Source organism: Neofelis nebulosa, chromosome 2, assembly GCF_028018385.1.
Source record: "Neofelis nebulosa isolate mNeoNeb1 chromosome 2, mNeoNeb1.pri, whole genome shotgun sequence".
In the NCBI taxonomy this organism is placed as follows: domain Eukaryota; kingdom Metazoa; phylum Chordata; class Mammalia; order Carnivora; family Felidae; genus Neofelis; species Neofelis nebulosa.
In genome coordinates, this window is record NC_080783.1 from 191,146,915 (window position 1) to 191,172,349 (window position 25,435).

General features: G+C 39.4%; 1 protein-coding gene across 1 annotated transcript in view; it reads right to left on the bottom strand.

The window, feature by feature from the left end:
- Positions 1–6,408: 6,408 nt before the first annotated feature.
- Positions 6,409–25,435, bottom strand: part of RLF (RLF zinc finger) — an 86,745-nt gene continuing 67,718 nt past the window's right edge. Inside the window, exons 7-8 of the mRNA XM_058717900.1 lie at positions 18,838–18,979; positions 6,409–11,532 (exon numbers count right to left, since the gene is read on the bottom strand). Of these exons, the coding sequence (XP_058573883.1) occupies positions 6,889–11,532; positions 18,838–18,979 (4,786 nt within the window). The 3' untranslated portion in view covers positions 6,409–6,888. The remainder of the gene's footprint in view (positions 11,533–18,837; positions 18,980–25,435) is intronic.

Genomic DNA, 25,435 nt, shown 5'->3' on the forward strand with positions numbered 1-25,435 from the left:
TGAGAGACAGCAATTATTAACTGAGGTTAAGTGGAGATTTGAGGATTTAAAGAAAGTTTTCCTGAAGACTGAATAGTTTGCTCTTTAGGGATTAGGCAAATGTGGAGGGGGGATATTATTGGATCATTTTGTCGCATTCCCTTTTTTCACATGTCACTATTGTTTAGAAATTGTGATCTTTGGGAAGACTTTAAACATATTTGAGCCTCATTTTGCTCATCTCTTTACAGATGGGAATGCCACATCTTTTGCAAGGTTTATGTTGGAAACAAATGATATCATTTTCTAAACACTTGGTAAACAGTAGCGTGCTGTACAATAACTTAAATCACATGTTATCAAAACAATTATTTACTGGCTACTACCTATGTACTTTCAACAAGGAGGTATGAAAATACAAAATGTATAGTCTGTACCTAAAAAACTTACATGAAAAGAATTCACACACAAGCGTATGAACTGTGAGATCAATTGTGAAGACAGCCAAGAATCCAAAAGTGGGTTTGCACCAAGAAGAGGGAGAGGCAGAAAAAGGAAGAAAAGGGGTCAGTTATGATAATTTTTGGAAAAATATTGTGTGATGCTATTCCAATCTGCTCATTCTGGTTGAAAGGACAGCAAGAGGGAGGCCTGGTAGAGGCAAGAACTGTTTTGTTCTTGCAAGAAGGGGAGGTAAGGCAAGTTGCTTGAGGTGCCAGAGACACATCCAGAATATGGAGTCCAGAGTGCCGTTGGAAATGTACTTGCATCAGGGTGAAATGACCTACTGGTTCAGGAGTGACTGCTATTGATGTTAAACCCACAGTCTCCTAGTGACTGAACGCAAAATCTTTTCTAGCAAGGCATAAAAGGGACTCAGATAAGACTTTGGATTTGGCTATTAAAGGTTAAAATAGGTCAGAAACTATTAAAGAATGCCAACCAGAAACTTTTTGGAGAAAGATAGGGCTGTGACAACTAAATCATTGCTTGAGAATCTCTATACCAGATTAGACCCCCTGTTACATGGCACCTCTCACTTTACTTTCAAAGCACTTAACACAATTATAGTTATTTGTGAAATTTTTGGTTTAACATCTGTCTTTCCTATTATCAACTTGAAGACAGGGACCATGTCCCTTTTATTGACTACTGTATCTCTAGGGCTTGGCACATAGGAGAAGTCTAAATATTAAGTGAGGGGTGCCTGGGTGGCTCAGTCTGTTAAGTGTCCAACTTCAGCTCAGGTCATGATCGCACGGTTCATGAGTTCAAGCCCCGCATTGGGCTCTGTGCTGACAGCTCAGAGCCTGGAGCCTGCTTCAGATTCTTTGTCTCCTTCTCTCTCTGCCCTTCCCTTGCTCACACTCTTTCTTTCTCAAAAATAAACATTAAAAACTTTTTAAAATAAAATATTAGATGAATGCAAAGTCCCCTGGAAGAATTCAAAATATCTTTATGGCCTACACTGTTCATTCATCAAGTGCCTATTACCATATCTGTGCACTTGTTTGGGTAGAATCCTTTTATTTATTTATTTTTTTAAGTTTATTTGAGAGAGAGAGAGGGAAGGAGAGAGAGAAAGTGGGGGAGGGGCAGAGGGAGAGGAAGAGAGAGAGAATCCCAAGCAGGCTCCACACTGTTAGCTTACAGCCTGCTGCAGGGCTGGAACTCACAAACCATAGATAATGACCTGAGTCAAACTTGAGTTGGATGCTTAACTGACTGAGCCACCCAGGTGCCCCTGGATAGAATCTTTATAGAGTAACTGTTAAGAGGATAGGCCTTTGGGAATACAATGGATCTGGGTTAAAACTTTTGGCTCTCCTATTCACTAACCTTGTTACCTTGAGCAAATTACTTAACTCAAGCCTTAATACCTTGTGACGTGGGGTAACTTCTACCTTGTAGGCCTGTAGTGAGAAGTTGAAAATTTGTGTAAAAGAATAAGCTACCCATAGAGGTAAGTGCAACTATTATTTGTAGTGACATTTACAAACAAATGCAAGGTATTGTAAATCTCCATACTATAACATACCTTAAAAGAACCTAGTCCAGGGGCACCTGGGTGGCTCAGTCGGTTGAGCGTCCGACTCCGGTTCAGGTCATGATCTTGCAGTTCGTGAGTTCAAGCCCCGCGTCGGGCTCTGTGCTGACAGCTCGGAGCCTGGAGCCTGCTTCGGATTCTGTGTCTCCTTCTCTCTCTGCCCCTTCCCCGCTCATGCTCTGTCTCTGTCTCTCAAAAATGAATAATAAATGTTAAAAAAAAAATTAAAAAGAACCTAGTCCAAAAACCCATTTATAGTTTGACTTCCTTCTTAGACACCTGAACATATCCAAAGATGAATTATCACTATGCAAGACATCTCAGCCCACATTTTTTATTTTTTTTATTATTTTTAAAAATTTTTTTAAATGTTAATTTATTTTTGAGACAGAGAGAGACAGAGCATGAACGGGGGAGGGTCAGAGAGAGGGAGACACAGAATCTGAAACAGGCTCCAGGCTCTGAGCTGTCAGCACAGAGCCTGACGCAGGGCTCGAACTCACGGACCGAGAGATCATGACCTGAGCCGAAGTCGGCCGCTTAACCGACTGAGCCACCCAGGCACCCCCCACATTTAATTTCTTAATTTTAAATGTTTATTTACTTTTGAGAGACAGAGGGACAGAGCATGCCAGCTGAGCTGTCAGCACAGAGTCCGACGCGGGGCTTGAAGTCACCAGCTGTGAGATCATGACCTGAGCTGAAGTCAGACACTCAACCGACTGATCCACCAGTCACCCCTCAACCCACCTTTAGATAGTGTCATCCATCCATCTATCTACTGGGCCAGCCATCAGTCACTTCCACATCAGACTGTATTAAGACTTTTTGACTTAGATGCTGCAATTTATGAATCACGCAGTGCCTACTTTTAAACCTTCAAAAGGTTCTTCATTGACTTTCAAACAAAATCTGAAATCTAGAAGCTAGTTACTTGGCACTAAAATATGGTTGCTGCTTACCTATCTATCCAACCTTCTCTCCTTTCCCTTTCCCATTTTTTCTCTCAGCATGAGCTATACCAGACTTGTCAAGGTCATGAACACACCACAAAGTCTTTCCACACAACAGGATTATCCTCTCTGGATAATTCCTATTGATTCTTCAGGTTTCAGTTCAAACATGGCTTCCTCAAGGAAGCTCTTCCTGGCCTTTTTGGTTTTTGGCGGGGGGGGGGGGGGGGGGGGGAGGAGGTTATCGCAGCCACAGATTCTTTTGTAGCACTTTATGTAGTGTTTTGTTTATTGTCTCTCTTCTTTACTAGACTCTAATCACCATGATGCAGGAAACTCACTGCCTCATGTTCATCGCTCAGGAGCTAGCAGATAGTATGTGCTTAGTGAATACTTGGCTATAGCTTTCCTGTACCTCCAGTCTTCTCTTTTCCAGGCTAAACCTGTCGAATACAGGTGAACAGGTTTTTAAATCTCCTGACTATCCTGCTTCCCTTCCTCAAAGTGGTTCAGACCTCCAAAAGCAGTCTGTCACAGAATCTATTCCTGCAGGTATAGACCAAGCAAGTCAGACTAAGGCAGGCCCCTCTTTCCAGACTCAGCTCTACATAATAGGAGGCTTTGCCTCTGAGTCAGCATATAAAACCAGGGGTACCACAGTCTATTGTGGAGTGGCAGGTGGGGAGAAGGGATTGGGCAACCTTTCAGACTTTTAGAAGTTTCTCTCTGAGAGAAACATGGACTTTTTAACAGTTTATAAATTACTCACAGAAACCATATGAACTAGTTTTCCTTTTTCCTCAAATGAGAAAATGTCAACAATAGATGTATGATTGGCATTGGATTCGCGTGACCTGGCTTTTACTTACATTTCAAACTTTATTCTCCATTATTCACTTTTACAAACCATATACTTAGTTTAATTACAGAGCTAGGGCGTTTTTGGGACTTTAAATACCACCTGCAATCTTCTAATATTCTTCCTTCACATTAACTTCCCCTCCCTGATACCTTCCGTCAGATGAGATTGGAAACTAGGCTCCACCTATTCCTAGCTTTTATCAGCTAGGCAAAACACTTTATTTCTATCTTTTTAGCTGCCAAATAAGGGTAACTGTACCTACTTCATGAACTTATGAAAATTCAACAAGATAATTTTATGTAAAGTGCTTTAAAAACGTGCAATTACCCTGAATTCTCACAGTGCTTTCCACTTTGTATTCTAGGCCATTGCTTCTCAAATTTTTCTGTGCCTATGAATCATCTGGAGATCGATCTTACTAAAATGCAATTTGGGTCCAGAAGCTCTGGAGTGGGACCTGACATTCTCCATTTCTAACAAGCTCCAGGTGATGCCCACGCTGCTGGTCCACTTACCACACTTTACAACGTTTAAAGCTACCCTAGCCCTCACACGAAAGCTCCACACCGCCAGATACCTTGATAAATTTACTTTACATTTTTATCTTTTAAAGCATCTGAAACCATCACTAAATATGTGTGCACTTAAATATTTGGTTAATAACTATGACTATGTCTTTGGCAGTGCAGGGCAGAAATAGGCAACCTGGGACTAAGAGACGATAGGTTTGGGTTGGAATACTGTGAATACTAATCAAAAACTTTCTTTTCCTTCATTTCCCACCCCACTCTCTCACACGTGTTCATCAACATGGGGAAACACTGAAGTAAGAGAATTCTGGGTAAAAGGACAGAATGAAAGTGTCTGGTACTCTGAACTTCTACCCATTATTTAGGGGGCATTCTTGACTTTAAAAGGGCTTTGAAAACAAAGTCAATGCTTCCAGGTTTGTGCTAGCATTGGGACAAATCCCAAAAACACATCAAGTAAAAATGACAGTATGGAAAGCTAGAAAAATAACTGTCCGATCTTCTGTATTATCATAGAACTACACATGCTGGGTTTGACATAAAACGTGGTCTTATTAAAAAGTCAAATAAAGATGCTCCAACTGGAATAGAAAAGAATCTTAGGATGAACCATTTAGGCTTGTACTTGAAGCAAACTTTCAATAGCGTTCAACTAGGGTTTGGTTCCACTACAAACGGACCTACTTGGCCCTTTCTGGGGGTAGAAGTTAGGAGTGGTCGAATGGATGTAGTTCAGTCTTAAGCAAATTAGCAATCTTCTCTTGTTCTGGGCTAAAAATGAAGCTGCCAGCTATTTCTCATGCTCAGATCACAGAAAGTGACCTGTCAAAATATCCCATACCTCTTCACTTTATAGGTGAGGAAACTGAAGCCCACAGAAATTAGCTAAAGGTCCCAAGGAGTCAGTAGTAGCCTCAGCCTCTGAGATGTTCCACTGTCCACTGTTTCTGCCATTTTTTCTTTCAACAGATGCTTATTTGAGAACCCTATGGTTACCTACTAGGATCTGAACCAAGAAAGCACTTAGGCATTGTGTGTCCATGTTTGTGTGCGTGGGTTTTAGGGGTCAGAGAAAAGGTCTTAAAATCCTAACGACAGACATAAGAAAGGGATATTAGGAGTGTCTGAGTCACTTCATTGCTAGCTGATGAAACTCACTGAGAACTTCACAAGAACAGAGAATAAAGCTGCTGTATTTATAAGAACACACTGCTTTGTCATTAGACATACAGGGCTCATAGTCCACTGAGGTTCAACACATCCAAAGACCAAGCTCACCTTGGCTTTCCATCCTCTTCCCCAAAATTCATTTCTTCCTTTTGTATTCCAACCTCAACTGGATGCATCACTACTAAATCGGTTTTGCTCAAAACGTTTTTTTCACCATTCAACCCTCTCTTTAAATTTCATCTCCTCTTCCTTGTGCTCCAACTGATAGTATAAACTCTCATCAGGTTTGCCTCAGTTACTTCAACAGTCTTAATATCTACTGTTTCCATTCTCAGCCTCTCAAATCACAATCATTTCAAGACATCTACAAATTGTTATTAATTTAACATTGCAATTAACGTCATGTTATTTTGTTCAAATCCTTTAAAGCCTCTCAGCTGCCTAAGGACTCGAGTCCAAACTCAATAGCATTCATGGTTGGGTCCTTGCCCATCGATCTCTACAGTCATCTCATCCCAGTGCTTCCCTTTCATTGCAGCCTACCACATTCTTTGTAGGTCCCTGGAAACATGACTGGATCCATCTATGCCCTTCATGTTCTCCTTGGTATTCTTTCTATCCGGACAGCTGCCGGGCCTCCTCTTTTGGAAGCTATCTTGACCCTCAGAGCTAATTACTCAATTTCAGAATTTTCTCTACACAAAAACTTTATGACAACAGTCATTCAGAAAGAAACTTGATCTGAATGGTTTGGTTAATAAGAAACGAGAAACTACTGGGGTAAAATATAAGTGCACATTCCAGAAAATGCCCAGTGCAGTTTCAGTTAGTGTATGGTATGAAAACTCATTATGAGTAAACAAGAAATGGGTGAAAAATTGTAATTTATTGAAACTCAACTCAAAAAATATAAGATGCTGTAGTGTACAATATATTACACAAAGCACCCTCAGGTGCACATTCAAGTCAAGTAAGAACTCCATATCCCTTTCCCTAGCCCTCCCACCCTGGGATCTTAGTATTTGTTCCATATACAATCATGCACACTTAATTTGAAAAAGGAAGCCCCAATATATTTTGATGTATTAATTAGCACCAAACAAGAGTACAGTTCCATTTCTTTTTTTAATAAACAAAAACAAAAACAAAAAACCCCAATCAATAAACCAACTGGAGAGCTAATGGACTCAGCCAATACTGCTGACATAGATATTATACATTCATGTAAATACACAGCCTATTCTACCCTAAACAATGGTGTGGCTGGTTCGCAGCCTTTGTTCAAATTGGCAATTGTCCCCATGTTGCAGTGTTGGAGCCAGTCTGTTTCTAAAACAAAATTGCTATTTAGGAACTTCCTACACAAAGCTCATCTGTCTTTTTTGTTGGAAACAAGTCTAAAATTGGTGTGGAAAACTTAGATCTTTCAAGGACAACCACTGGCCGAAGATAATGAAGCTGTTTTAAGGCAAGCTCTCCACAGTCTGTTAATGCTTTGTCCAATACAACCCTCAGGTTTTCCAAGGAAGGAACTGTTGTTGTCTCAGCTACTATCAAAGGTGGGATTGCAGTCAGGTTCTCATGAATTGCAGAGTCACTGGAAGAATGAGGTATGTCAACTTCAGGGTCATTGTCATTCACCATATTATTTGCCATAACACTCCCTGTTAAGTCATTACTGGGTTGTGAAGAATTATTTAATGTTAAGTGCTCCGAAGGTTCCCAATCATCAAAATCGTCTTCTTTCTCTTCACTTTCCTGAATAAATTTCAGAAATGAAGATTCAAATCCCATAGGTTTATAAGTCTTCAAATCAAATGACCTGGGCTGTGGATGTTTCCTAAAATTCTCTTTTGGAACAGGGGTTGAATTTTTTACAGTGTTTTCTTGCCCTGAACTTGGCTGCCCAGTTTCTGAGTCTTTGATCCTTGGTAAAGGCAGCTGGAAACTCGTGAAGTAAGTCCCACTTTCAGTCCCACTAGGATTAGGTATGGAATTTTCTATTTTACAAGGAGGAGGCTGAACTATATTACATTGTTCCAAAGAAGTGGTTTCTGAACTATGGTTACATTTCAAAGTTCCTCTGTAGAGGAGAGTATCTGCATCAAAAACTGGTTTGCTTTCTGTACATCCTTTCTGACCTCCATCCCTTTCGCCTGGATGAAGGGAATCTGTGTTCTGGACAGGCACGCTGTCACCTGGGGAATGGCCGTGCTTTGTGTGCTCTGATTCACAGCTATTTTCTTCTTTCTTTATATAGGGCTCTGCTTCAGAAGGGGGCTCCTCCTTAATTTTGGTACCATACTTCACACAAACGACCAGGTTTTCCATCTGTTGCTCTAAGTAGGCACTACTCATCTGATGGGTGCGTTTATAATGCCTCACTATGCTGCTTTCCAACTTCACCACAGATAAGCATCCTTGAACCATGCAGGGGTACTGTGTGTGCTCAGACTGTTCCACACACATATGGAGGGCTTCAGCTCTTGTTTTAAAACTAATCGGAGCCTTCTTTTCTTTGATTAAACTACATTTTTTAGCCTTAGCATTAAATGATCTCCTGGTAGTCTGATGTTCATGCCCCTGAGTGAGAGCTGTCGGACACACCTTTTCACTCCTCAGTAGCCTTTCATTTGCCACTTTCTGACTTCTAAATAGATCATCGTAAAAGTCCTTATGTCGGTAATATACATGTTGAGAATAATTACTGCGATGGGTGAAAATCTGGCCACAGCCATTAAGATCACAATGAATTTCATATTCTGAATGTATTTCTCCTTCAATATTATGCTGTTCCATCAAGTGGTGCTTCAACTTGCTGAATGTATAAAAAACAGCAGGGCACTGAGGCTGGTTACAGGAAAACCTTGCTGCAGATTCAGCTTCAGAAAGCACTTTAGGCTCTTCAATATGATCTAGGTTATGAGAGTCACTACAGTGCTTAGCAAGAGCTTTGGAACACAGGAAGCGTTTGTTACATTCCTTGTATTTGCAAGCAAATATCTTTTTACATTTGACAAGTTCCCTTTTGGTTCTTGCTTTGTCTTTTTCTAAACATAATTGTTCTTTGTTGTACTGATGTACAGTTCTGTAATGACGAATCAAGCCTTTTAGATTAGTGAAGGAGGAGTTGCAAGTTTTATGGATACAATGGAATGGTTTGTGGTACTTATTCAAAATATAGCAGAGGTTTCCTTTAGCAACAGTCCTCCTGCTACCTCTTCCCTCTCGTCCTTCTCGTTCTTCTCTATGGCTACCCATGGGTGATGAAATATCAGATGTTTTACTTTCTGTTTCTTCACAAGACGACTCCAAATCTGTTTCTGAACTGCATTCATCCTTTTTAGAGTGACAGTGTGGCTTCTCAGAGTTACTGCTGGGGTCACCACCAAGTTCTGTAGAGCAATCACCTTTCAATCTGTCTACTGAGCATGGGCCTTCATGATCACATTTTTCATTATCTAGTAGTTTGTGAGTGACTCTGTCACTGCCAATTTGATGTTTATTTTTATAATGAATCCTAAGGTGTGTTTTTCTTGTAAATGACCTTTGGCAAATATGACACTGGAATGGGGAATACCGATGTTGAAACATGGTTAACTGAAGGACTTTTTCTTTTGAGTAATTGTGTTTTTTAAGATAATGCATTAACAAAGCCTCTCTGGTCACAAATTCATATTTGCATCCTTGAAGCTCACAGAAAAAAGGCTTAGCTGCCAACTGTGCAAGGTACTGACTTGGCATATTCTCGTCTTGATTCTGAAAATTAAGGTCGGAGATAGTAGGTGAAACCGACTGAAGAGACTTAGCACCACTGGATGGGTACCCTTGCAATGACCCTGAGAATGATCCATGCGTTATTGAGTTTTTCAAGCTTAAATGTTTCAAGCGTAACAGAAGTTCCAACATGGTATCCTCTGTACACGGCCTCTTAGAAGCACAGATAGAAGCTTCTGAGGAATAACCTTGATATTCTCGTTTGCACTTAGTATGAATATTGTGGTCTAGACCTTCATCTGGGGAGTCACTGTTTGTATCTGAACTGGGTTTAGGTTCTGCATCAAACTTTTCAGTTGCTTGATTGTGTTCATTACCCCCACAGGGAAAGAGATCTTTTGTCTTTATCTTTTTGGGTTTGAAGTGGTACGGATGGACCTTGCGGAGATGCTTTTGCATCCCTCTTGCATTTTTGTACGTGGAACCACAGCCATCAAAACCACAGGTGAACTTAGTCCCATCAAAGCAAACTGCCACATTGGAACATTTCTCTTTTAAATTGGAGGGCACAAAGACTTTCTCATGAGATAATAATATATCCTGCATTTCCGAGTGATCCAGTGTATCAATTAACTCTTCATTCATGGAAGCTGAAGAGCTATGACTTAACTGATCACTAGAATTACTGTCACTGTTTTCTTTCAGATTTTCTGCAGTTTCTATTTGAGAACTAGCTGATCCGGCACAGAAAAGAAGATCCTCGGGTAAATGTGATTTATCAGTTTGGTCAAGTAGATGGGGCTGATCAATACAATCTTGCTTTTCACCCGGTGCAGCCTCCTCAAGTTTCACCGATTTCTTCACATCTCCATTTGAACTTTCAACATTATGCATTGAGAGGTGATCCTGGTATTCAATTTTAGAATAATAGAATTTTTTACAGCCAACAAAGTTGCATGTGTAAGATGCATCCCTAAAGTGTTGTGCTTCATGGTGGTAAAGCTGTCCCAAGTCACTGAAAACAATGTTACAGCCATTTAATTCACATTTATAACGCAGATCATCATGTTTTTGTTTATGGTTAAGTAGTTCATTCACTGATCCGAACCTTGCATAGCAATCTATAGATACACACATATAAGGTTGAGGACCACAATGCACTTGTTCATGCTCCCGCAGGTGAAAAGCAGACATGAAATGTCGTCGACAATAAGTACACTTCTCTCTTCTATTTTTCATATCCAAGTAGTGCTTGGCATTTTCATCATTATTTTGGTGTTCAGCTTTAAGATGCACACTTAAGTATTTAAACTGCTTAAATACTCGGGAACAGTCTGTGCCAGGACATGGGTACAAATCTCTGTCTTGCAGGTGGCAATCTTCTAATTTGCTGAATGTGACGTATTCATGAGACTCTCCTTTGGCTTGTTCATCCAATGATTGGTTTTGCTCCAGGGTTGCAGAGGGGCTCTTGGGACAAATTCCCTTCTGAGAGCCTTTCAACAGTAATTTCTTTCTAGAACGGTCCCTTCTGCTTGGTGGCATTTTAACATGCTCCATCACATGAGGAACAAAAATTTCTTTTCTCTTGAATTTTTTAATACAAACTGGACAGGTGTAAATTCCATCTTCCATATGCATCTTAGAATGATGAAGAATCCTGGCCTCTATACATTCCCGCTTACATAATAAACAGAAAAATTTATACTGAAGCCACCTCTGGTATCTTTCAGAAGAACCAATGGGTTTTTTGTCTCTTTTCTCCTTATGCTGATCTGTCAAATCTCTTCTTCTATATTGTTTATCTTCTTTACCTTCCTCATAGTCACTGAGAAATGACTCTAAAACGTCTGTGTCATTAATAGACATTTCATAGCCACTTAGATCATCATCAGAATCTGAGGCCTCTTGTCCTAGCAGTTGGTGGCAGTGTCGTTTTAAAGTTTTCCAGTCCCAAAATTCAGGATCAAAAGGCCAGTGGGCCTTTAAAGCTAGTAAGAGCTCACATCGGAGAGAATTTGGAACTGGTGCATTTTCTTCATCAAATTTTTGATCTGGTTGCAGATACAGTTCTTCCAACATATTAAATCCATCCAAACTAGGTTCAATTAAGAATTCTGTAAGCTGACAGGCTCGTCTGACCTCTAAATCTTCTGGTAAAAGACAAGCAATTGTTTTGCAAACTGATGCCTTCATTTCCTCATCCTCGCTTGATCTGAGTTGAAGAGCTCTGACACATAGTAAAATTGACACTCCGAGACCAGCGTCTTGTGCCTGTAAGACAAACGGGGGTGGGGGTGGGGGGGAGTTATTACTTTTTCATTATGAAGTATTACCTAACTTTCACTGGTAAGATACATACTTCTCGAACCTTTTAGTGTTCTTAAATTTATCTTTAAACTTTCTTCCTCCAAGTTACATTTAGATCCTTCTCCTTTTTAATTTTTAAAATGATTTATTTTTGAGAAAGAGTGAGAGCGAGCATGAGTGGGGGAGGGGCAGGCAGAGAGAGAGGAAGACACAGAATCCAAAGCAGGCTCCAGGCTCTGAGCAGTCAGCTTAAAAGCCCAACCTGGGGCTTAGACCCACAAGCCTTGAGATGATGATCTGAGTCGAAGATGAACACTTAACTGACTGAGCCACTCAGGTGCTCCAATTCTTTTTGCCTCAACAAGCAAAGAAAGGACTGGATTAGATGTTACAATGTACATTTATAGTGTCCAACTTTACAAGACACTGCCTATTAAAGCACTGTCTAACCCTCAAGGAATTTATTTATATGCCAAATGTATAAATAATAAAGGTACATGAATTCAAAGGAAATCAGGATAAATAAGGTCACTGAAGGATTCAAAAAAAGAATTGTCTTAAGCTGGTTAAGAAGGACAGGGCTTAAATAAATGGGTGAAAAAGGAAACAGCTGTATAAAAGTGAGTCTAAGACTGAATTCGATTTAAGAAATTCAACTGTCATGAACAGCTGAGTGTTTTCAAAATCTCAAGACTGAAATGATTCTCCCTCTTTTCTCCTAAAAGAATTAGTACTTTATAGCTATAGGTATACTCAATCTCAAGCTTCCCATGGGAAAAACAACAAAAACTTAAAATTCTTTCTATAGTGCCTGGGCACTCGGTTGGGTGTCTGACTCTGGCTCAGGTGATGATCTCACAGTTTGTGAATTCGAGCCCTACGATGGGCTCACTGCTGTCAGAGCAGAGCTTGCTTCAGATCCTCTGCCTCCTCCCCCTCCACCTGCCCCTCCCTGGCTTGAGCTCTCTCTCAAAAATAAGTAAACATTAAAAAAAAAAAAAATCAGGAAAAAGATCTGGTCATATATGATACAAGGCATACAAGATGACTTACGTGAGAGGCTGAAATGGAATATGAAAATACTATGAGCAAAGAAAAGTAGGATTGTATGGCAGAGTGGCTTAAAATGCAAAACATAAAAGTTTTTTAAAAGTAATTTCTATGCCTAAAATGGGGCTCAAACTGATGACCCTGAGATCAAGAATTGCATGCTCTATAGACTGAGCCAGCCAGGTGCCCCAATGGCATAGATTTTTGAGTCAGACTTTTACTGCTTTTGAACCCAGCTTCACTGCAGTGACAAGTTCTTAATTCCTAAGCTGTAGCTGCCTCATCTATAAAATGGAAACAGTAGTGGTAACATTAGATTTTCCTCCTAACATTGTTATAAAAATGAAATAAGCAATATAAAGTGATTACTACATTGCTGGCACATAGTTAGTACTCAACAGAATACCATGTAAAATAACAGGATAAACTCTACTCTTCAAATTGATAATCAATTTGTTAAGCAATTATACTGTGTTGAGGATCATACATTCTAAGTTCTAGGAACACAGAGAAACAACTATCATCAATTTATAGAACCCTACCCTTACTACATTTTTTTAATTAAAAAAATGTTTTTTAATGTTTGTTTATTTTTGAGGGGGGGAGGGGCAGAGAGACAGGGAGACAGAATCCAAAGCAGGCTCCAAGCTCTGAGCTGTCAGCACAGAGCCCGACATGGGGCTCAAACCCATTAACCACAAGATCATGACCTGAGCAGAAGTCAGATGCTTAACTGACTGAGCCACCCAGGCACCCCTGAAACCTTACTACAGTCTAGGCACTACTCCAAATACTATTTTCCCACAGTATCCTCATTTTATAGATAAGAAACCAAGGCTCAGAAGGTTAACTGCCCAATGTCACCAGCTAGTGAGCAAAGGAACAAGGATTTAAACTTAAAGCTATCTTTGTGCATAACCTGAGTTCTTAACCAGTTTACAACCTTTAGGAATTTCAAAGCTTGACATGGCTATATCCTATGTGCTCTTCATACACTATGTCTGCCACTCTTTGTTCCAGCTACCTGGTTTAAAATCAATTTAGTCTTATCTTCAAAATTCAGTTCCACATTTCATATCCTATAATTTATTCACTACTCTTTTAACAAGTAACTTCTTGGTATATCTGTTTAGAATGCATAATGGTATAAAGTCTGTTTTTTTGAAAAGTGCTCTTAGTGATTTTGTAGATTTTACCATTTCATCCAGATTGGGCTATTTAAGAAAGAATGGACGGAGCCTGGGTAGCTCATTTGGTTAAGCATCCGACTCTTGATTTCAGCTCAGGTCATTATCTCACGGTTTGTGGGATCAAGTCCTGCGTCTGGCTCCACGCTGAGGGTGGAGCCTGATTAAGATTCCCTCTCTGTGGGGGGTGGGAGGGAGGGCAGGGTGGGTGATGGGTATTGAGGAGGGCACCTTTTGGGATGAGCACTGGGCGTTGTATGGAAACCAATTTGACAGTAAATTTCATATATTAAAAAATAAATAAATAAATAAATAAATAAATAAATAAATTAAAAAAAAAAAAAAAGATTCCCTCTCTGTCTCTCTGTCTCCCTCCCTCCCCTGCTAATGCACTTTCTCTCAAAATAAACATTAAAAAAAAAAAGAATATTCTTTGCAGTTTATCTCACTCTTCCAAAAAGAATAATAACTTGTTGAGAACCTATGAATTATTTTAAAACTTACCTGACCCTCCAAGACCTCTGTGCTCTGATTTACAAATGATAATGGTATCACATTACACAATTTGTCAAGATACCCATGGTCCAGTCCTGACTCTGCTGCAACTAGGTTTACAATCTTTACAAGTCATACACCTCTAATTTTCAGCTTCTCTATTACTAAAGAGAAGGAATTAAAATAGACAAAGTCATGTTTTGCAAAACAGTAAGCACTAGATGTTCCACCAAAAAGGGCCATATGGCCAAATAAACCGGATTCAAGTTTCTTGAATGTTGCCCTCTTCTTTAACTTGCACTTCAAAATATAACCTCATCTACCTTCATTCATACTATTTTTAAAGTCTAACAACTCTTGGGGCGCCTGGGTGGCTCAGTCGGTTGAGCGCCAACTTCGGCTCACGTCACAATCTCGCAGTCTGTGAGTTCGAGCCCCGCATCGGGCCCCTGTGCTGACAGCTCAGAGCCCGGAGCCTGTTTCAGATTCTGTGTCTCCCTCTCTCTGACCCTCCCCCATTCATGCTCTGTCTCTCTCTGTCTCAAAAATAAATAAACGTTAAAAAAAAAAAAAAAAAAAAAGAACTGTTTAAAGTCTAACAACTCTAAGCACCTTTATTTTTTTAATCAATTAAGTAATTAATTAGAGAGACAGCATGCACGTAAAGGAGTGGGGGAGAGGAGAGAGGGGGAGAGAGAGAGAATCCCAAGCAGGCTCCACGTACAGCACAGACCCCGATGTGGGGCTCAATCCCATGACCCTGGGATCATGACCTGAGCTGAAATCAAGATCAGACACAACCAACTGAGCCACCCAGATGCCCCTAAGCACCTTTAAATGATCTGGTTTAAGCTCTTCATTTATAGAAAATGGAAGCCCAGAAAATAAAGAGGTACTATCACAAGGCCCTCTCCATTATACACTGTTGCCTTCTGCAAAAGACCTAATGCCCACACAAGCTTTTTAGCATCATTAACCTGTTCCAGCCCAAGGACTAAGTCATTGGTTATAAGCTGTCTCCCAATATCCTTTGCCTCTTCTGCTACAAAAACAGAATGCCTGGTTTCTATCTGGTTACAGAGTAACCTGAAATAATAAATATATCTCCTGTCTCCCTTGCAGCTAGATGGGGCTGTGTGTATTAGAGGGGATGAGGAAAAGGTGTTACCATGGTGTGGTTTGCCTCCCCATCCCCAGTGCCCTGCTATCGGGAATGGACATGATAGCTAGGATTGGAATAGTTAGCTTTTAGAACACGAGACGGAAACTATGTGTTTATGGCAGACAAAAAGGAACCTGGGTTTCTGATACGTGGAACCACTAACAGCAACCTTGGCCTGTCTGCCTGGATTATCTACCTACATGAGAAAAGGAAAAATTTCCACTTTCTTTAGAGCACTACTATTGTGGGATATCTACTACTCGTGGCAGAACTAGATCCTAACTGATACAGGTTAGATCCATCCCTCTTTAAAAACCCAGAGGTGAGTCTCTCAATTTGAAGGGAATTCTCCACTCACTGCCTTCCACCTACCAGTCCACATCATTTCTAGCCTTTAGGCCAGTTATCATGAATGATTATAGTGGAAAAGTACCTGAAATGAGGATTAAAGAGGAATGGGTCTGGTTATGTAGGTGGACAGCAAATTCCTTGGTCTGTGTCAGAAACCCACTTTTTTTTTTTTTTAAAGTAATCTCTATTTACTTGAACTCACAACTCCAAGAACAAGTCACATGCTCCACCAAGTGAGCCAGCCAAGGGCCTCAGAAACCCACTTTCCCTAGTCCTCTAGCAGCTTTCCCATTTTCTGTGGTTCCTTGAGGTAAGCAGAATTCCAAAATGACCCTCACTTTTGTATAATCTCCTCCATTCAAGGGTAAGTGGATCCTGTAAATATAATTCCTATGATTATGTCATATGGGAAAAAGGACTTTGTGGGTGTAATAAAGGCCCCAAATCAGTTGATCTTAAAACAGGTGGATTACCTAGGTGGGCCTGACCTAATCATTCAAGCCCTCTACATCTAGGTGTCTGGAAATCAGATTTAGAGAAGGTCAGATTCAAATTAGGAGAATTTCTTAAATGTCTGCTGGCTTAAAAAATGCAGGTATGGAATGAAGATGGCTTCTAGTAGCTGAAAACAGGCTGCAGCTGGCAGCCAGCAAAAAATGAGGGCTTTACTCTTACAACTGAAAGGAAGAGAATTCTGTCAACAAGAATGAGCTTAGAAGTGGATTTTCCACAGAGCTTCCAGATAAGAACACAAGCTGGCAAAAACCTTGATTCCACCTTCTTGATACTCTGAGCAACAAACTTGGCCACACTGTGCTACATTGTGTCCTACAAAACTGAGCTAACAATTGGGTGTTGTTTTAAGTGCTAGGTTTGTGGTAATTTGTTATGCAGCAATAGAAAACTAATACTCTCCTTAAAACTTACAAAATAAAACTTAAAAAAAATTTTTTTTAGTGTTTATTTATTTTTGAGACAGGGAGAGACAGAGCATGAACAGGGGAGGGTCAGAGAGAGAGGGAGACACAGAATCTGAAGCAGGCTCCGGGCTCTGAGCTGTCAGCACGGAGCCCGATGCAGGGCTCGAACTCACGGACCGTGAGATCATGATCTGAGCTGAAGTCGGACACTCAACCGACTGAGCCACCCAGGCGCCCCCAAAATAAAACTTTTTAAAGGCCAATTCTAAAACTAATGAAAAAATGTTTTAATGTTTATTTTTTTTTAAATATGAAATTTATTGTCAAATTGGTTTCCATACAACACCCAGTGTTCACCCCAACAGGTGCCCTCCTCAATGCCCATCACCTACTTTCCCCTCCCTCCCACCCCCATCAACCCTCAGTTTATTCTCAGTTTTTAAGAGTCTCTTATGGTTTGCCTCCTTCCCTCTCTGTAACTTTCCCCCCCTCCCCCTCCCCCATGGTCTTCTGTTAAGTTTCTCAGGATCCAAATAAGAGTGAAAACATGGTATCTGTCTGTCTCTGTATGACTTATTTCATTTAGCATAACGCTCTCCAGTTCCATCCACGTTGCTACAAAAGGCCAGATTTCATTCTTTCTCATTGCCAAGTAGTATTTTCCATTGTATGTATAAACCACAACTTCTTTATCCATTCATCAATTGATGGACATTTAGGCTCTTTCCATAATGTTTATTTTTGAGAGAGAGAGAGAGAGAGAGAGAGAGACAGAGACAGACAGACAGAGTGCGAGTGGGGGAGGGGAAGAGAGAGACTGAGACACAAAATCCGAAGCAGGCTCCAGGCTCTGAGCTGTCAGCACACAGCTCGATGTGGGGCTCGAACTCACGGAATGCGGTATCATGACCTGAGCTGAAGTCGGATGCTTAACCAACTGACCCACCTAGGCGCCCGGCACGTTTATTCATTTTTGAGAGACAGAGACAGAGTGTGAGTCAGGGAGGGGCAGAGAGGGAGACACAAAATCCGGAGTAGGCTCCAGGCTCTGAGCTGTCAGCACAGAGCCCGATGTGGGGTGCGAACCCACAGACCACGAGATCATTAGCTGAGCCTGTCAGATGCTTAACTGACTGAGCCACCCAGATGCCCCTAAAACTAATTTTTAAAAATAACACAAGTTCGGTAATTACTTGAACATGTTCTTTCTGTGACAGGAGATACAACTTCATTCACAGTGATTAGAAATAATTATCACCTAACATATCTGACCGTGAATTTACTTTTTAATAACTGTTTTACCTTTTCCTATCTTCACTGGAGAAGACCAGACAAACATATTTCAAATAAAGTATAGGACATAGATGTTTACATTAAAGGAGAAAGGATGCATCAAAGATACAACTGTGCCTTGGCTTTAGTATAAACAATCCTTGGATGTTGTCAAAGAAGTAACCCATGAAACATACCCATGAGCCATTACAGATATGGGTATATGGAGAGCTCAGTCATGAGCAGATACTAAAAACAAAACAAAAACAGGGAACAGTATAAGATTTGTGCTGAATCTCTAAGCTAATAGTCTTCTATATCTATAGGGCTCAACTCAAAAAACAAGGCTTTATATATAGCACTTCATTTCATTTTAGGAAATATTTACTTCCTAAAAATATCTAACTTGTTTCCTGTTGTGCACAGATTATAATTTTTGTATAGCTAATTCTGGAACTGTTCTATTATTCCAAACCCTAGAAAATGTATTACTCTATTCTTAAGGAAAATATAGTTATATTTTCTTCATTTTTAATAATTATGTTAATATGCAAACAAACATGCTTGCATAAAATATAGAAAACTGTCCTAGGAAAAGTAGATACAGGGTAGTAGATATAGCCCAGAAATATAATCTTCCCTTCCTCCAGTCACTTTAAATCACTATCTTCCATTAAGAAAACTGTGGATTCTAAAAGGTCAATCTGCAGAAACACCTAGGTACGTCCAATTCCATAATCTTTCCTCATCTAAAAGGAGTTGTCTGAGAAGTAATCTCCCCACTCATTTCTTCAGTTCTAGGACAATCATCATAAAAAGCAAAATTACTCACTTCTGTTTGTATAACTCTAATCAGGCAAAACAAATGCTGCTGTGTTTTAGCTATGACACCAAACTGACGACAGCGCTCCAAAAAAGTGTCTAAAGATGGGTCAATTCTTCTCTGCAGTTTACTCCAAAAGAGAGTCAATTCCCTATAAAAAGAAAGATTAAGGTAAAACATTTAAAGCAACTGGTATTTGCTGTCCACCTCCCCACCCCACTTTGGTTTGTAAAGATAAATTGATAGTAAACAGAAACTAGAAGAAAAAAAAAACTGCTTCATTCCCTATTGGGTCCTCTCAAACTGGTAAAATCGTTAAACTCTATCCTAGTGGGCAGAGATCATGAGACATCCCGACACTGCTAACAAAATGTATACAACTAATATTCTAACAGTACACTTCACTTACCTGGCCCTTTCTAGCTCTAAAACGTCATGAAGCTACTTAGGCATGCATTTTGGAATGTTTAAATATTACTAATACAATTAGCAAAATGGCACTTTTAGAAACAGCTAAAATACAAGAATCTTACAAATATTCATTATGGAAACAAAGAAAGCTTGAAAAGAACAAGTTAATTAAAGGCACTGAATGGGTTAAGAGAAAAAACTTTTTTTTTTAAAGTTTATTTATTTTGAGAGAAAAAGACAGAATGCACGAACAGGGAGTGGCAGAGACAATCCCAAGTAGGTTTCACGCTGTCAGCACAGAGCCCAACATGAGGCTTGAACTCACCAACCGTGTGAGATCATGACCTGAGCCGAAATCAAGAGTCTGACGCTGAACCGATTGAGCCACCCAGGAGCCCCAAGAGAAAATTCTCAAGGAAAAGCACTAGTAACTCAAAAATGTCCAGGATAAAAATACTAATATGAATGCAAGGGAAGTTACTTAGTAAAACTAAAGAGAATGTTACCACTTTAAAAAAGTGACTCTTTTCTGTACACTGCTATAATACATACTGTAATTATTTCTTAAACAATTTTCATAAAAAAGTATTATTTTCACAAGCCAGTTTTAGAACACTAATATCTTACTGCTATTAACAGACTATTCTAGGAAGCTGGGTACAAATACAAAGTTTAACAAATGATCATACCCCAACAGATTGAAAATAAACATATTTAACAGAACTTATTTTATTATACTTTATTTAATTTAATTTAATTTAATTAATTAATTTAGAGAGCATGTGTGTGAGCAGGAGAGGGGCAGCAGAGGAAGACAGATAATCTCAAGCAGGCTCTGTGTTCAGCACAAAGCCCAATGCAGGGCTTGATCCCATGACCCTGATATCATGACCTCAACTGAAATCAAGAGTTAGTTGTTCAACCAACTGATCCACCCAGGCACCCCTATTGTATTTTTAAAGAAGTAACTAGGATTCTCATATGGTGAAATTCTTATATATATACAAAACTTACCTCAAAGATCTAAATGAATATAGTCCTTAAAAGATACATGATTAAAGCTTTTAATATTTAATGATGACAAATTTGAGCTATGATAAATAAAATTAACTTAAAATGTCTTTAAGTGTTTGTCTTTGGTGACTAGTGTTGCTTTCCCAACCAGGAAAAGTAAAAAATTGAGACAGGTCAGCTTTGAAAATAGCTACTGGTTAGGCAAGTAATTGAGGTGACTGTTCATTTTCTTAACTCACAAGATTGCTGGGCACCTGGATGGCTCAGTCAGTTAAGTATCCGACTCTTGGTTTCGGCTCAGGTCATATATGATCTCATGGTTCCTGAGTTTGAGCCCTGCATCAGGAATATCTACTATCTAAAATACGTCAACTAGCTATTAGTTTAAAGTTAGGCAAATCTGATAAAGTGGTAAGAGGCAAGTTGAGTATTAAAGCCTCTTAAATATTTTTTTTTTAAGTTTATCTATTTATTTTGAGGGAGGGAGGGAGGGAGGGAGGGAGAGAGAGAGAGAGAGAGAAAGAGAAGGAGTGCAGGAGGGGCAGAGAGAGAATCCCAAGCAGGCTCTGTACTACCAGCACAAAGCCCAATGCAGGGCTTGAACTCACGAACCGTGAGATCATGACCTGAGCTGAAACCAAAAGTTGGCCACTTAACCGGTGAGCCACTCAGGAGCCCCTTCAAATAACTTTTAAAATATATATCAGAATGTTTATGGCCCGATTTACTCCAAATTAAATATTTCAAGCTATAGTTATTTTAATTCCAAATAACCATGATCAAAAAAGGGTATTTTGTTTTTAAACATACTTACACAATTATGATCCAACAATTTAAAACTACCACTCATTACCCAACCAAATATACAAATTTGCCTGAAAGCAAAACAACCAGCTCATGAAAATGCTACCATGTCATCCATTCACATCTGTACACTGGAAAACGGAAACCACCAATAAAATAGTAACTCAGAACCTGTTGGATCATACGTGCACTGGGACGAATATCAATTACTATAATGGTACGATTTTTTTAAATGGACAACCATCAAAGAATATACTGAAAATGATTCCACTGTATAGATGCTTCCAATTAGCACACTGCCTACTTCAAGTCAACAAATTATATACAAATTCATAAAAACTGGCAAGGAAATTTAGTTCTATTAATGGTAGGAAATATACTTCAGCAGAGATCTACCTACCATGCAAGAACTTTAAACTACACTGGGTTTCTGCATATCAGGAAGCCCAAAGTCCAGTCAGTATGTCACACGGTTATCTAGAATTCAGGCATTGTGGAAATGAGTCAAAGAAAACTTTGTGGCATTAAGGGATGACCATCTTTAAAGGTGGCTCCTGCAGATACAGTATGTGATTCTCATGACCACTTTTTACTTTCAACAAAATTCGGTTAAATAAAACATATATGGATATGTGGTCTTCGTCAGGTACTAAGGACAACACACACATTGACCCTGGCATATCACAGTCTAGCCTGGGAGAGAACAGGCATGAGATTATATCAAAGAAACACAAATGTACAAGATTTTTTTATACATATATTTTGAGAGAGAGAGCATGTAAGCGAGTGCAGTGGGGAGGGGCAGAGAGAGAGGGACAGAGGATTGGAAGAGGGCTCTTCCTGACAGCAGTGAGCAGGTGGGGCTCAAACTCACGAACCATGAGATCATGACTTGAGCTGAAGTCAGATGTACAACTGACTGAGCCACCCAGGTGCCCCAACATACATTAAACTCAGATCTAAGAAAGCAAAGGTCAACCTATCAAATACTTGCTGAAAGCTTTGTGTGGAGGTTTAAGGCTCACCTGTATGAACTTTATTTGTTTAAATGTTTATTTACTTTTGAGAGAGAGAGGCACCCCTGTATGACCTTTAATTTTTTTTATATTTATTTTTGAGACACAGCGTTAGCGAGGGAGGGGCAGAGAGAGAGAGAGGGAGAAACAAAATCCGAAGCGGGCTCCAGTCTCCAAGCTGTCAGCACAGAGCCCAACGCAGGGCTCGAACTCACAAACCTTGAGATCATGACCTGAGCCTAAGTCGAACGTTTAACTGACTGAGCTACCCAGGTGCCCCATGAATTTTATTTTAATGTTTTTAATGTTTATTTTTGAGAGAGAGAGAAGAGAGAGAGAGAGACTACAAGAAGGAGAGGGACAGAGAGCAAGAGAGACAGAGGGGGAGACACAGAATCGGAAGCAGGATCCAGACTCTGAGCTGTCGGTAGAGCGCAACGAGGGGCTCGAACCCACGTACCATGAGATCATGACCTGAGCCAAAGTCGGACGCTTATCCAACTGAGCTATTCAGGCACCCTGAACTTTATTTTAAAAGCAGCAGTAGTAATTACACATCTATACGTACACTGTCCCATTTAAAAATGGTTATCTTTCTTATTTGCTTGGCTACTCTAATGGTATTATCACTGCAGACATCTATAGGAAACTCATTCCTCCAGCACATCTTTGATTTTTGCAGAGCCAAAATTCTTTTGGGGCCATGGTTAATTAATAAGCTGAGTAATATACCTTTTGAGATCAAGCATATATACGGTGGCTGATTTAAAGTAATAGGATATATTTTATTGTGGTTTGTAAGTATCTCTAAAGGAAATTTCTAAGAAAATTAAAAAAAAAAACTTTTGGGTAATAGTTACATAGTTAACACTTCAAATACTATCTTCTGTGATGACCACATTCAAGAATGATACTTCCGATAAATAAATTCTAGTATATGTGTTTAAAAATAAGTGACTGCTTTTATCAGATTCCAACTTTGTCACATGTTTTACAGAATTCCTAAGTTTCAAATATCCCACTCCAATATCCCATTAGCAAAACAAACACACACCTATGAAAACAACAGAAGGGGTTAAAAAAAAAAAAAGATTCCAAATTTCAAAATTTTAGATTCTATTTCTCTTTAAACTGCTTGGAAGAAGCTTACTTTTACCCAAGTGTGAAGTGACTAAATATTTTCTTTCCTTTACTCATTCTAGCTCCTCAGGAGGCCAACAAGAGGGAAATCCTTGTTAATCCCTTCCTGCTGCGTGGAGCAGCATTAATCCTACAGCTGCTAACATCCTTGGAAGGGCTAATGTGGCAGAGTAAAGAAAGGAAGAATAAAGCTATAGGTCACTCTAGAAGGGAAGCTCTATTAGGAATATTAAAAGAACCGTGTGATTATAGTTTTAAAATTACTTTATAATCAAGAAAAATCTCAAATGACCTAAACTTACTCCTCGAGGAGCTAGAAAAAGAACAAAGCCCAAAGCCAACAGAAGGAAGGAAATGAGAAAGATTAGAGGAGAAATAAGTGAAATAAAACTAAAGAAACCAGGAGGTGGTTCTTTAAAAAATGCAACAAAATAAACCTTTAGCCAGAATCATTAGAAAAAAAAGGAGGATGCAAATAAATCAGAAATAAAAGAGGAAAAATAACAACCTACACCACAGAAATACAAAGGATTATACAAGATTATGAAAAATTGTATGTCAACAAACTTGATAACCTGGAAGAAATGGATAAATTCCTAGAAACATATAACCTTCTAAACTGAATCAGAAAGAAATAAGAGCATTTGAACAGACCAACTACTAGCAGTGAAGTTGAATCAGAAATCAAAAAATTCCCAACAAACAAAAGTCCAGGACTAAATGGCTTCACAGGTGAATTCTGTCAAACATTTAAAGAAGAGTTAACACCTATTCTTCTCAAACTATTTCAAAAAAAAAAAAAAAAAAGAGGAAGGAAAGATTACAAATCCATTCTACAAGGTCAGCATTACCCTGCTTCCAAAACCAGGTAGACACTACACAAAAAGAAAACTATAAGCGAATATCTGATGAACATAGATGCAAATATCCTCAACAAAATATTAGCAAACCAAATCCAACAATACTTACAAAAATTAGTCACCATGATCAAGTGTGATTTATTCCAAGGATGCAACGTGATTCACTATTCACAAATCAATCAATATGATAGGTCACATTAACAAGAGAAGGATAAACACCATGTAATCATCTCAACAGAAGCAAAAAAGCATCTGACAAAGTACTACATCCACTCATGATAAAAACTTTTCAACGAAGTAGGTTTAGCAGGAACACACCTCAACATTAATTAAGGCCATATATGACAAACCTACAGCAAACATCATACTCAACGGTGAAAATCAGAGCTTTTCCTCTAAGTTCAGGAAGAAGACAGGGATGTCCACTCTTACCATTTTCATTCAACATAGTTTGGACATCCTAGTCACAGCAGTCAGATAACAAAAAGAAATAACAGCATCCAAACTGGTACGGAAGAAGTAAAATTTTCACTATTTATAGATGACCTGATACTATATACAGAAACCCTGAAGACTCTACCAAAAAACTCTACTAGAACTGATACATGAATTCAATAAAGTCACAGGATACAAAATTAATATACAGAAATCTGTTGCATTTCTATTTTTTTTAAATGTTTACTAATTTAGAGAGAGAGAGAGTGAGTAAGCGCATGCATGCATGCACGCACAAGTGGGGGGGGGGGAGGGGGGGAGAGGGAGAAAATTCCAAGCAGGCTCCTGACTGTCAGCACAGAGCTCGAAGCAAGGCTTGATCTCACGCCAACATGAGTTCATGACCTGAGCCAAAATCAAGAATCCGAAGCTTAACCGACTGAGTCAGGCACCCCCTGTTGCATTTCTATATACTAATAAAGTAGCAAAAGAAAAATTAAGAAAATAGTCCCATTTACAATTACACCAAAAAGAATAAAATTCCTAGGAATAAACTAAACCAGGAAGTGAAAGACTTGTACTCTGAAAGCTGTAAAACACGGGTAAAAGAAACTGAAGATGACACAATAGAAAGATTCCATGCTCATGGATTGGGAAAAACAATTATTATTAAATTGTCCACACTACCCAAAGCAATCTACACATTCAATGCAATCCCTATTAAAATACCAACAGCTTTTCACAGAACTAGAACAATAATCCTAAAATTTACATGGAATGAAAAGAGACCTCAAATAGCCACGGACGCCTGGGTGGCTCAGTCGGCTAAGCATCTGACTTCAGCTCAGGTCATGATCTCAAGGTTCCGGAGTTTGAGCCCCACACAGACAGGGCTCTGGAGCCTGCTTTGGATTCTGTGTCTCCCTC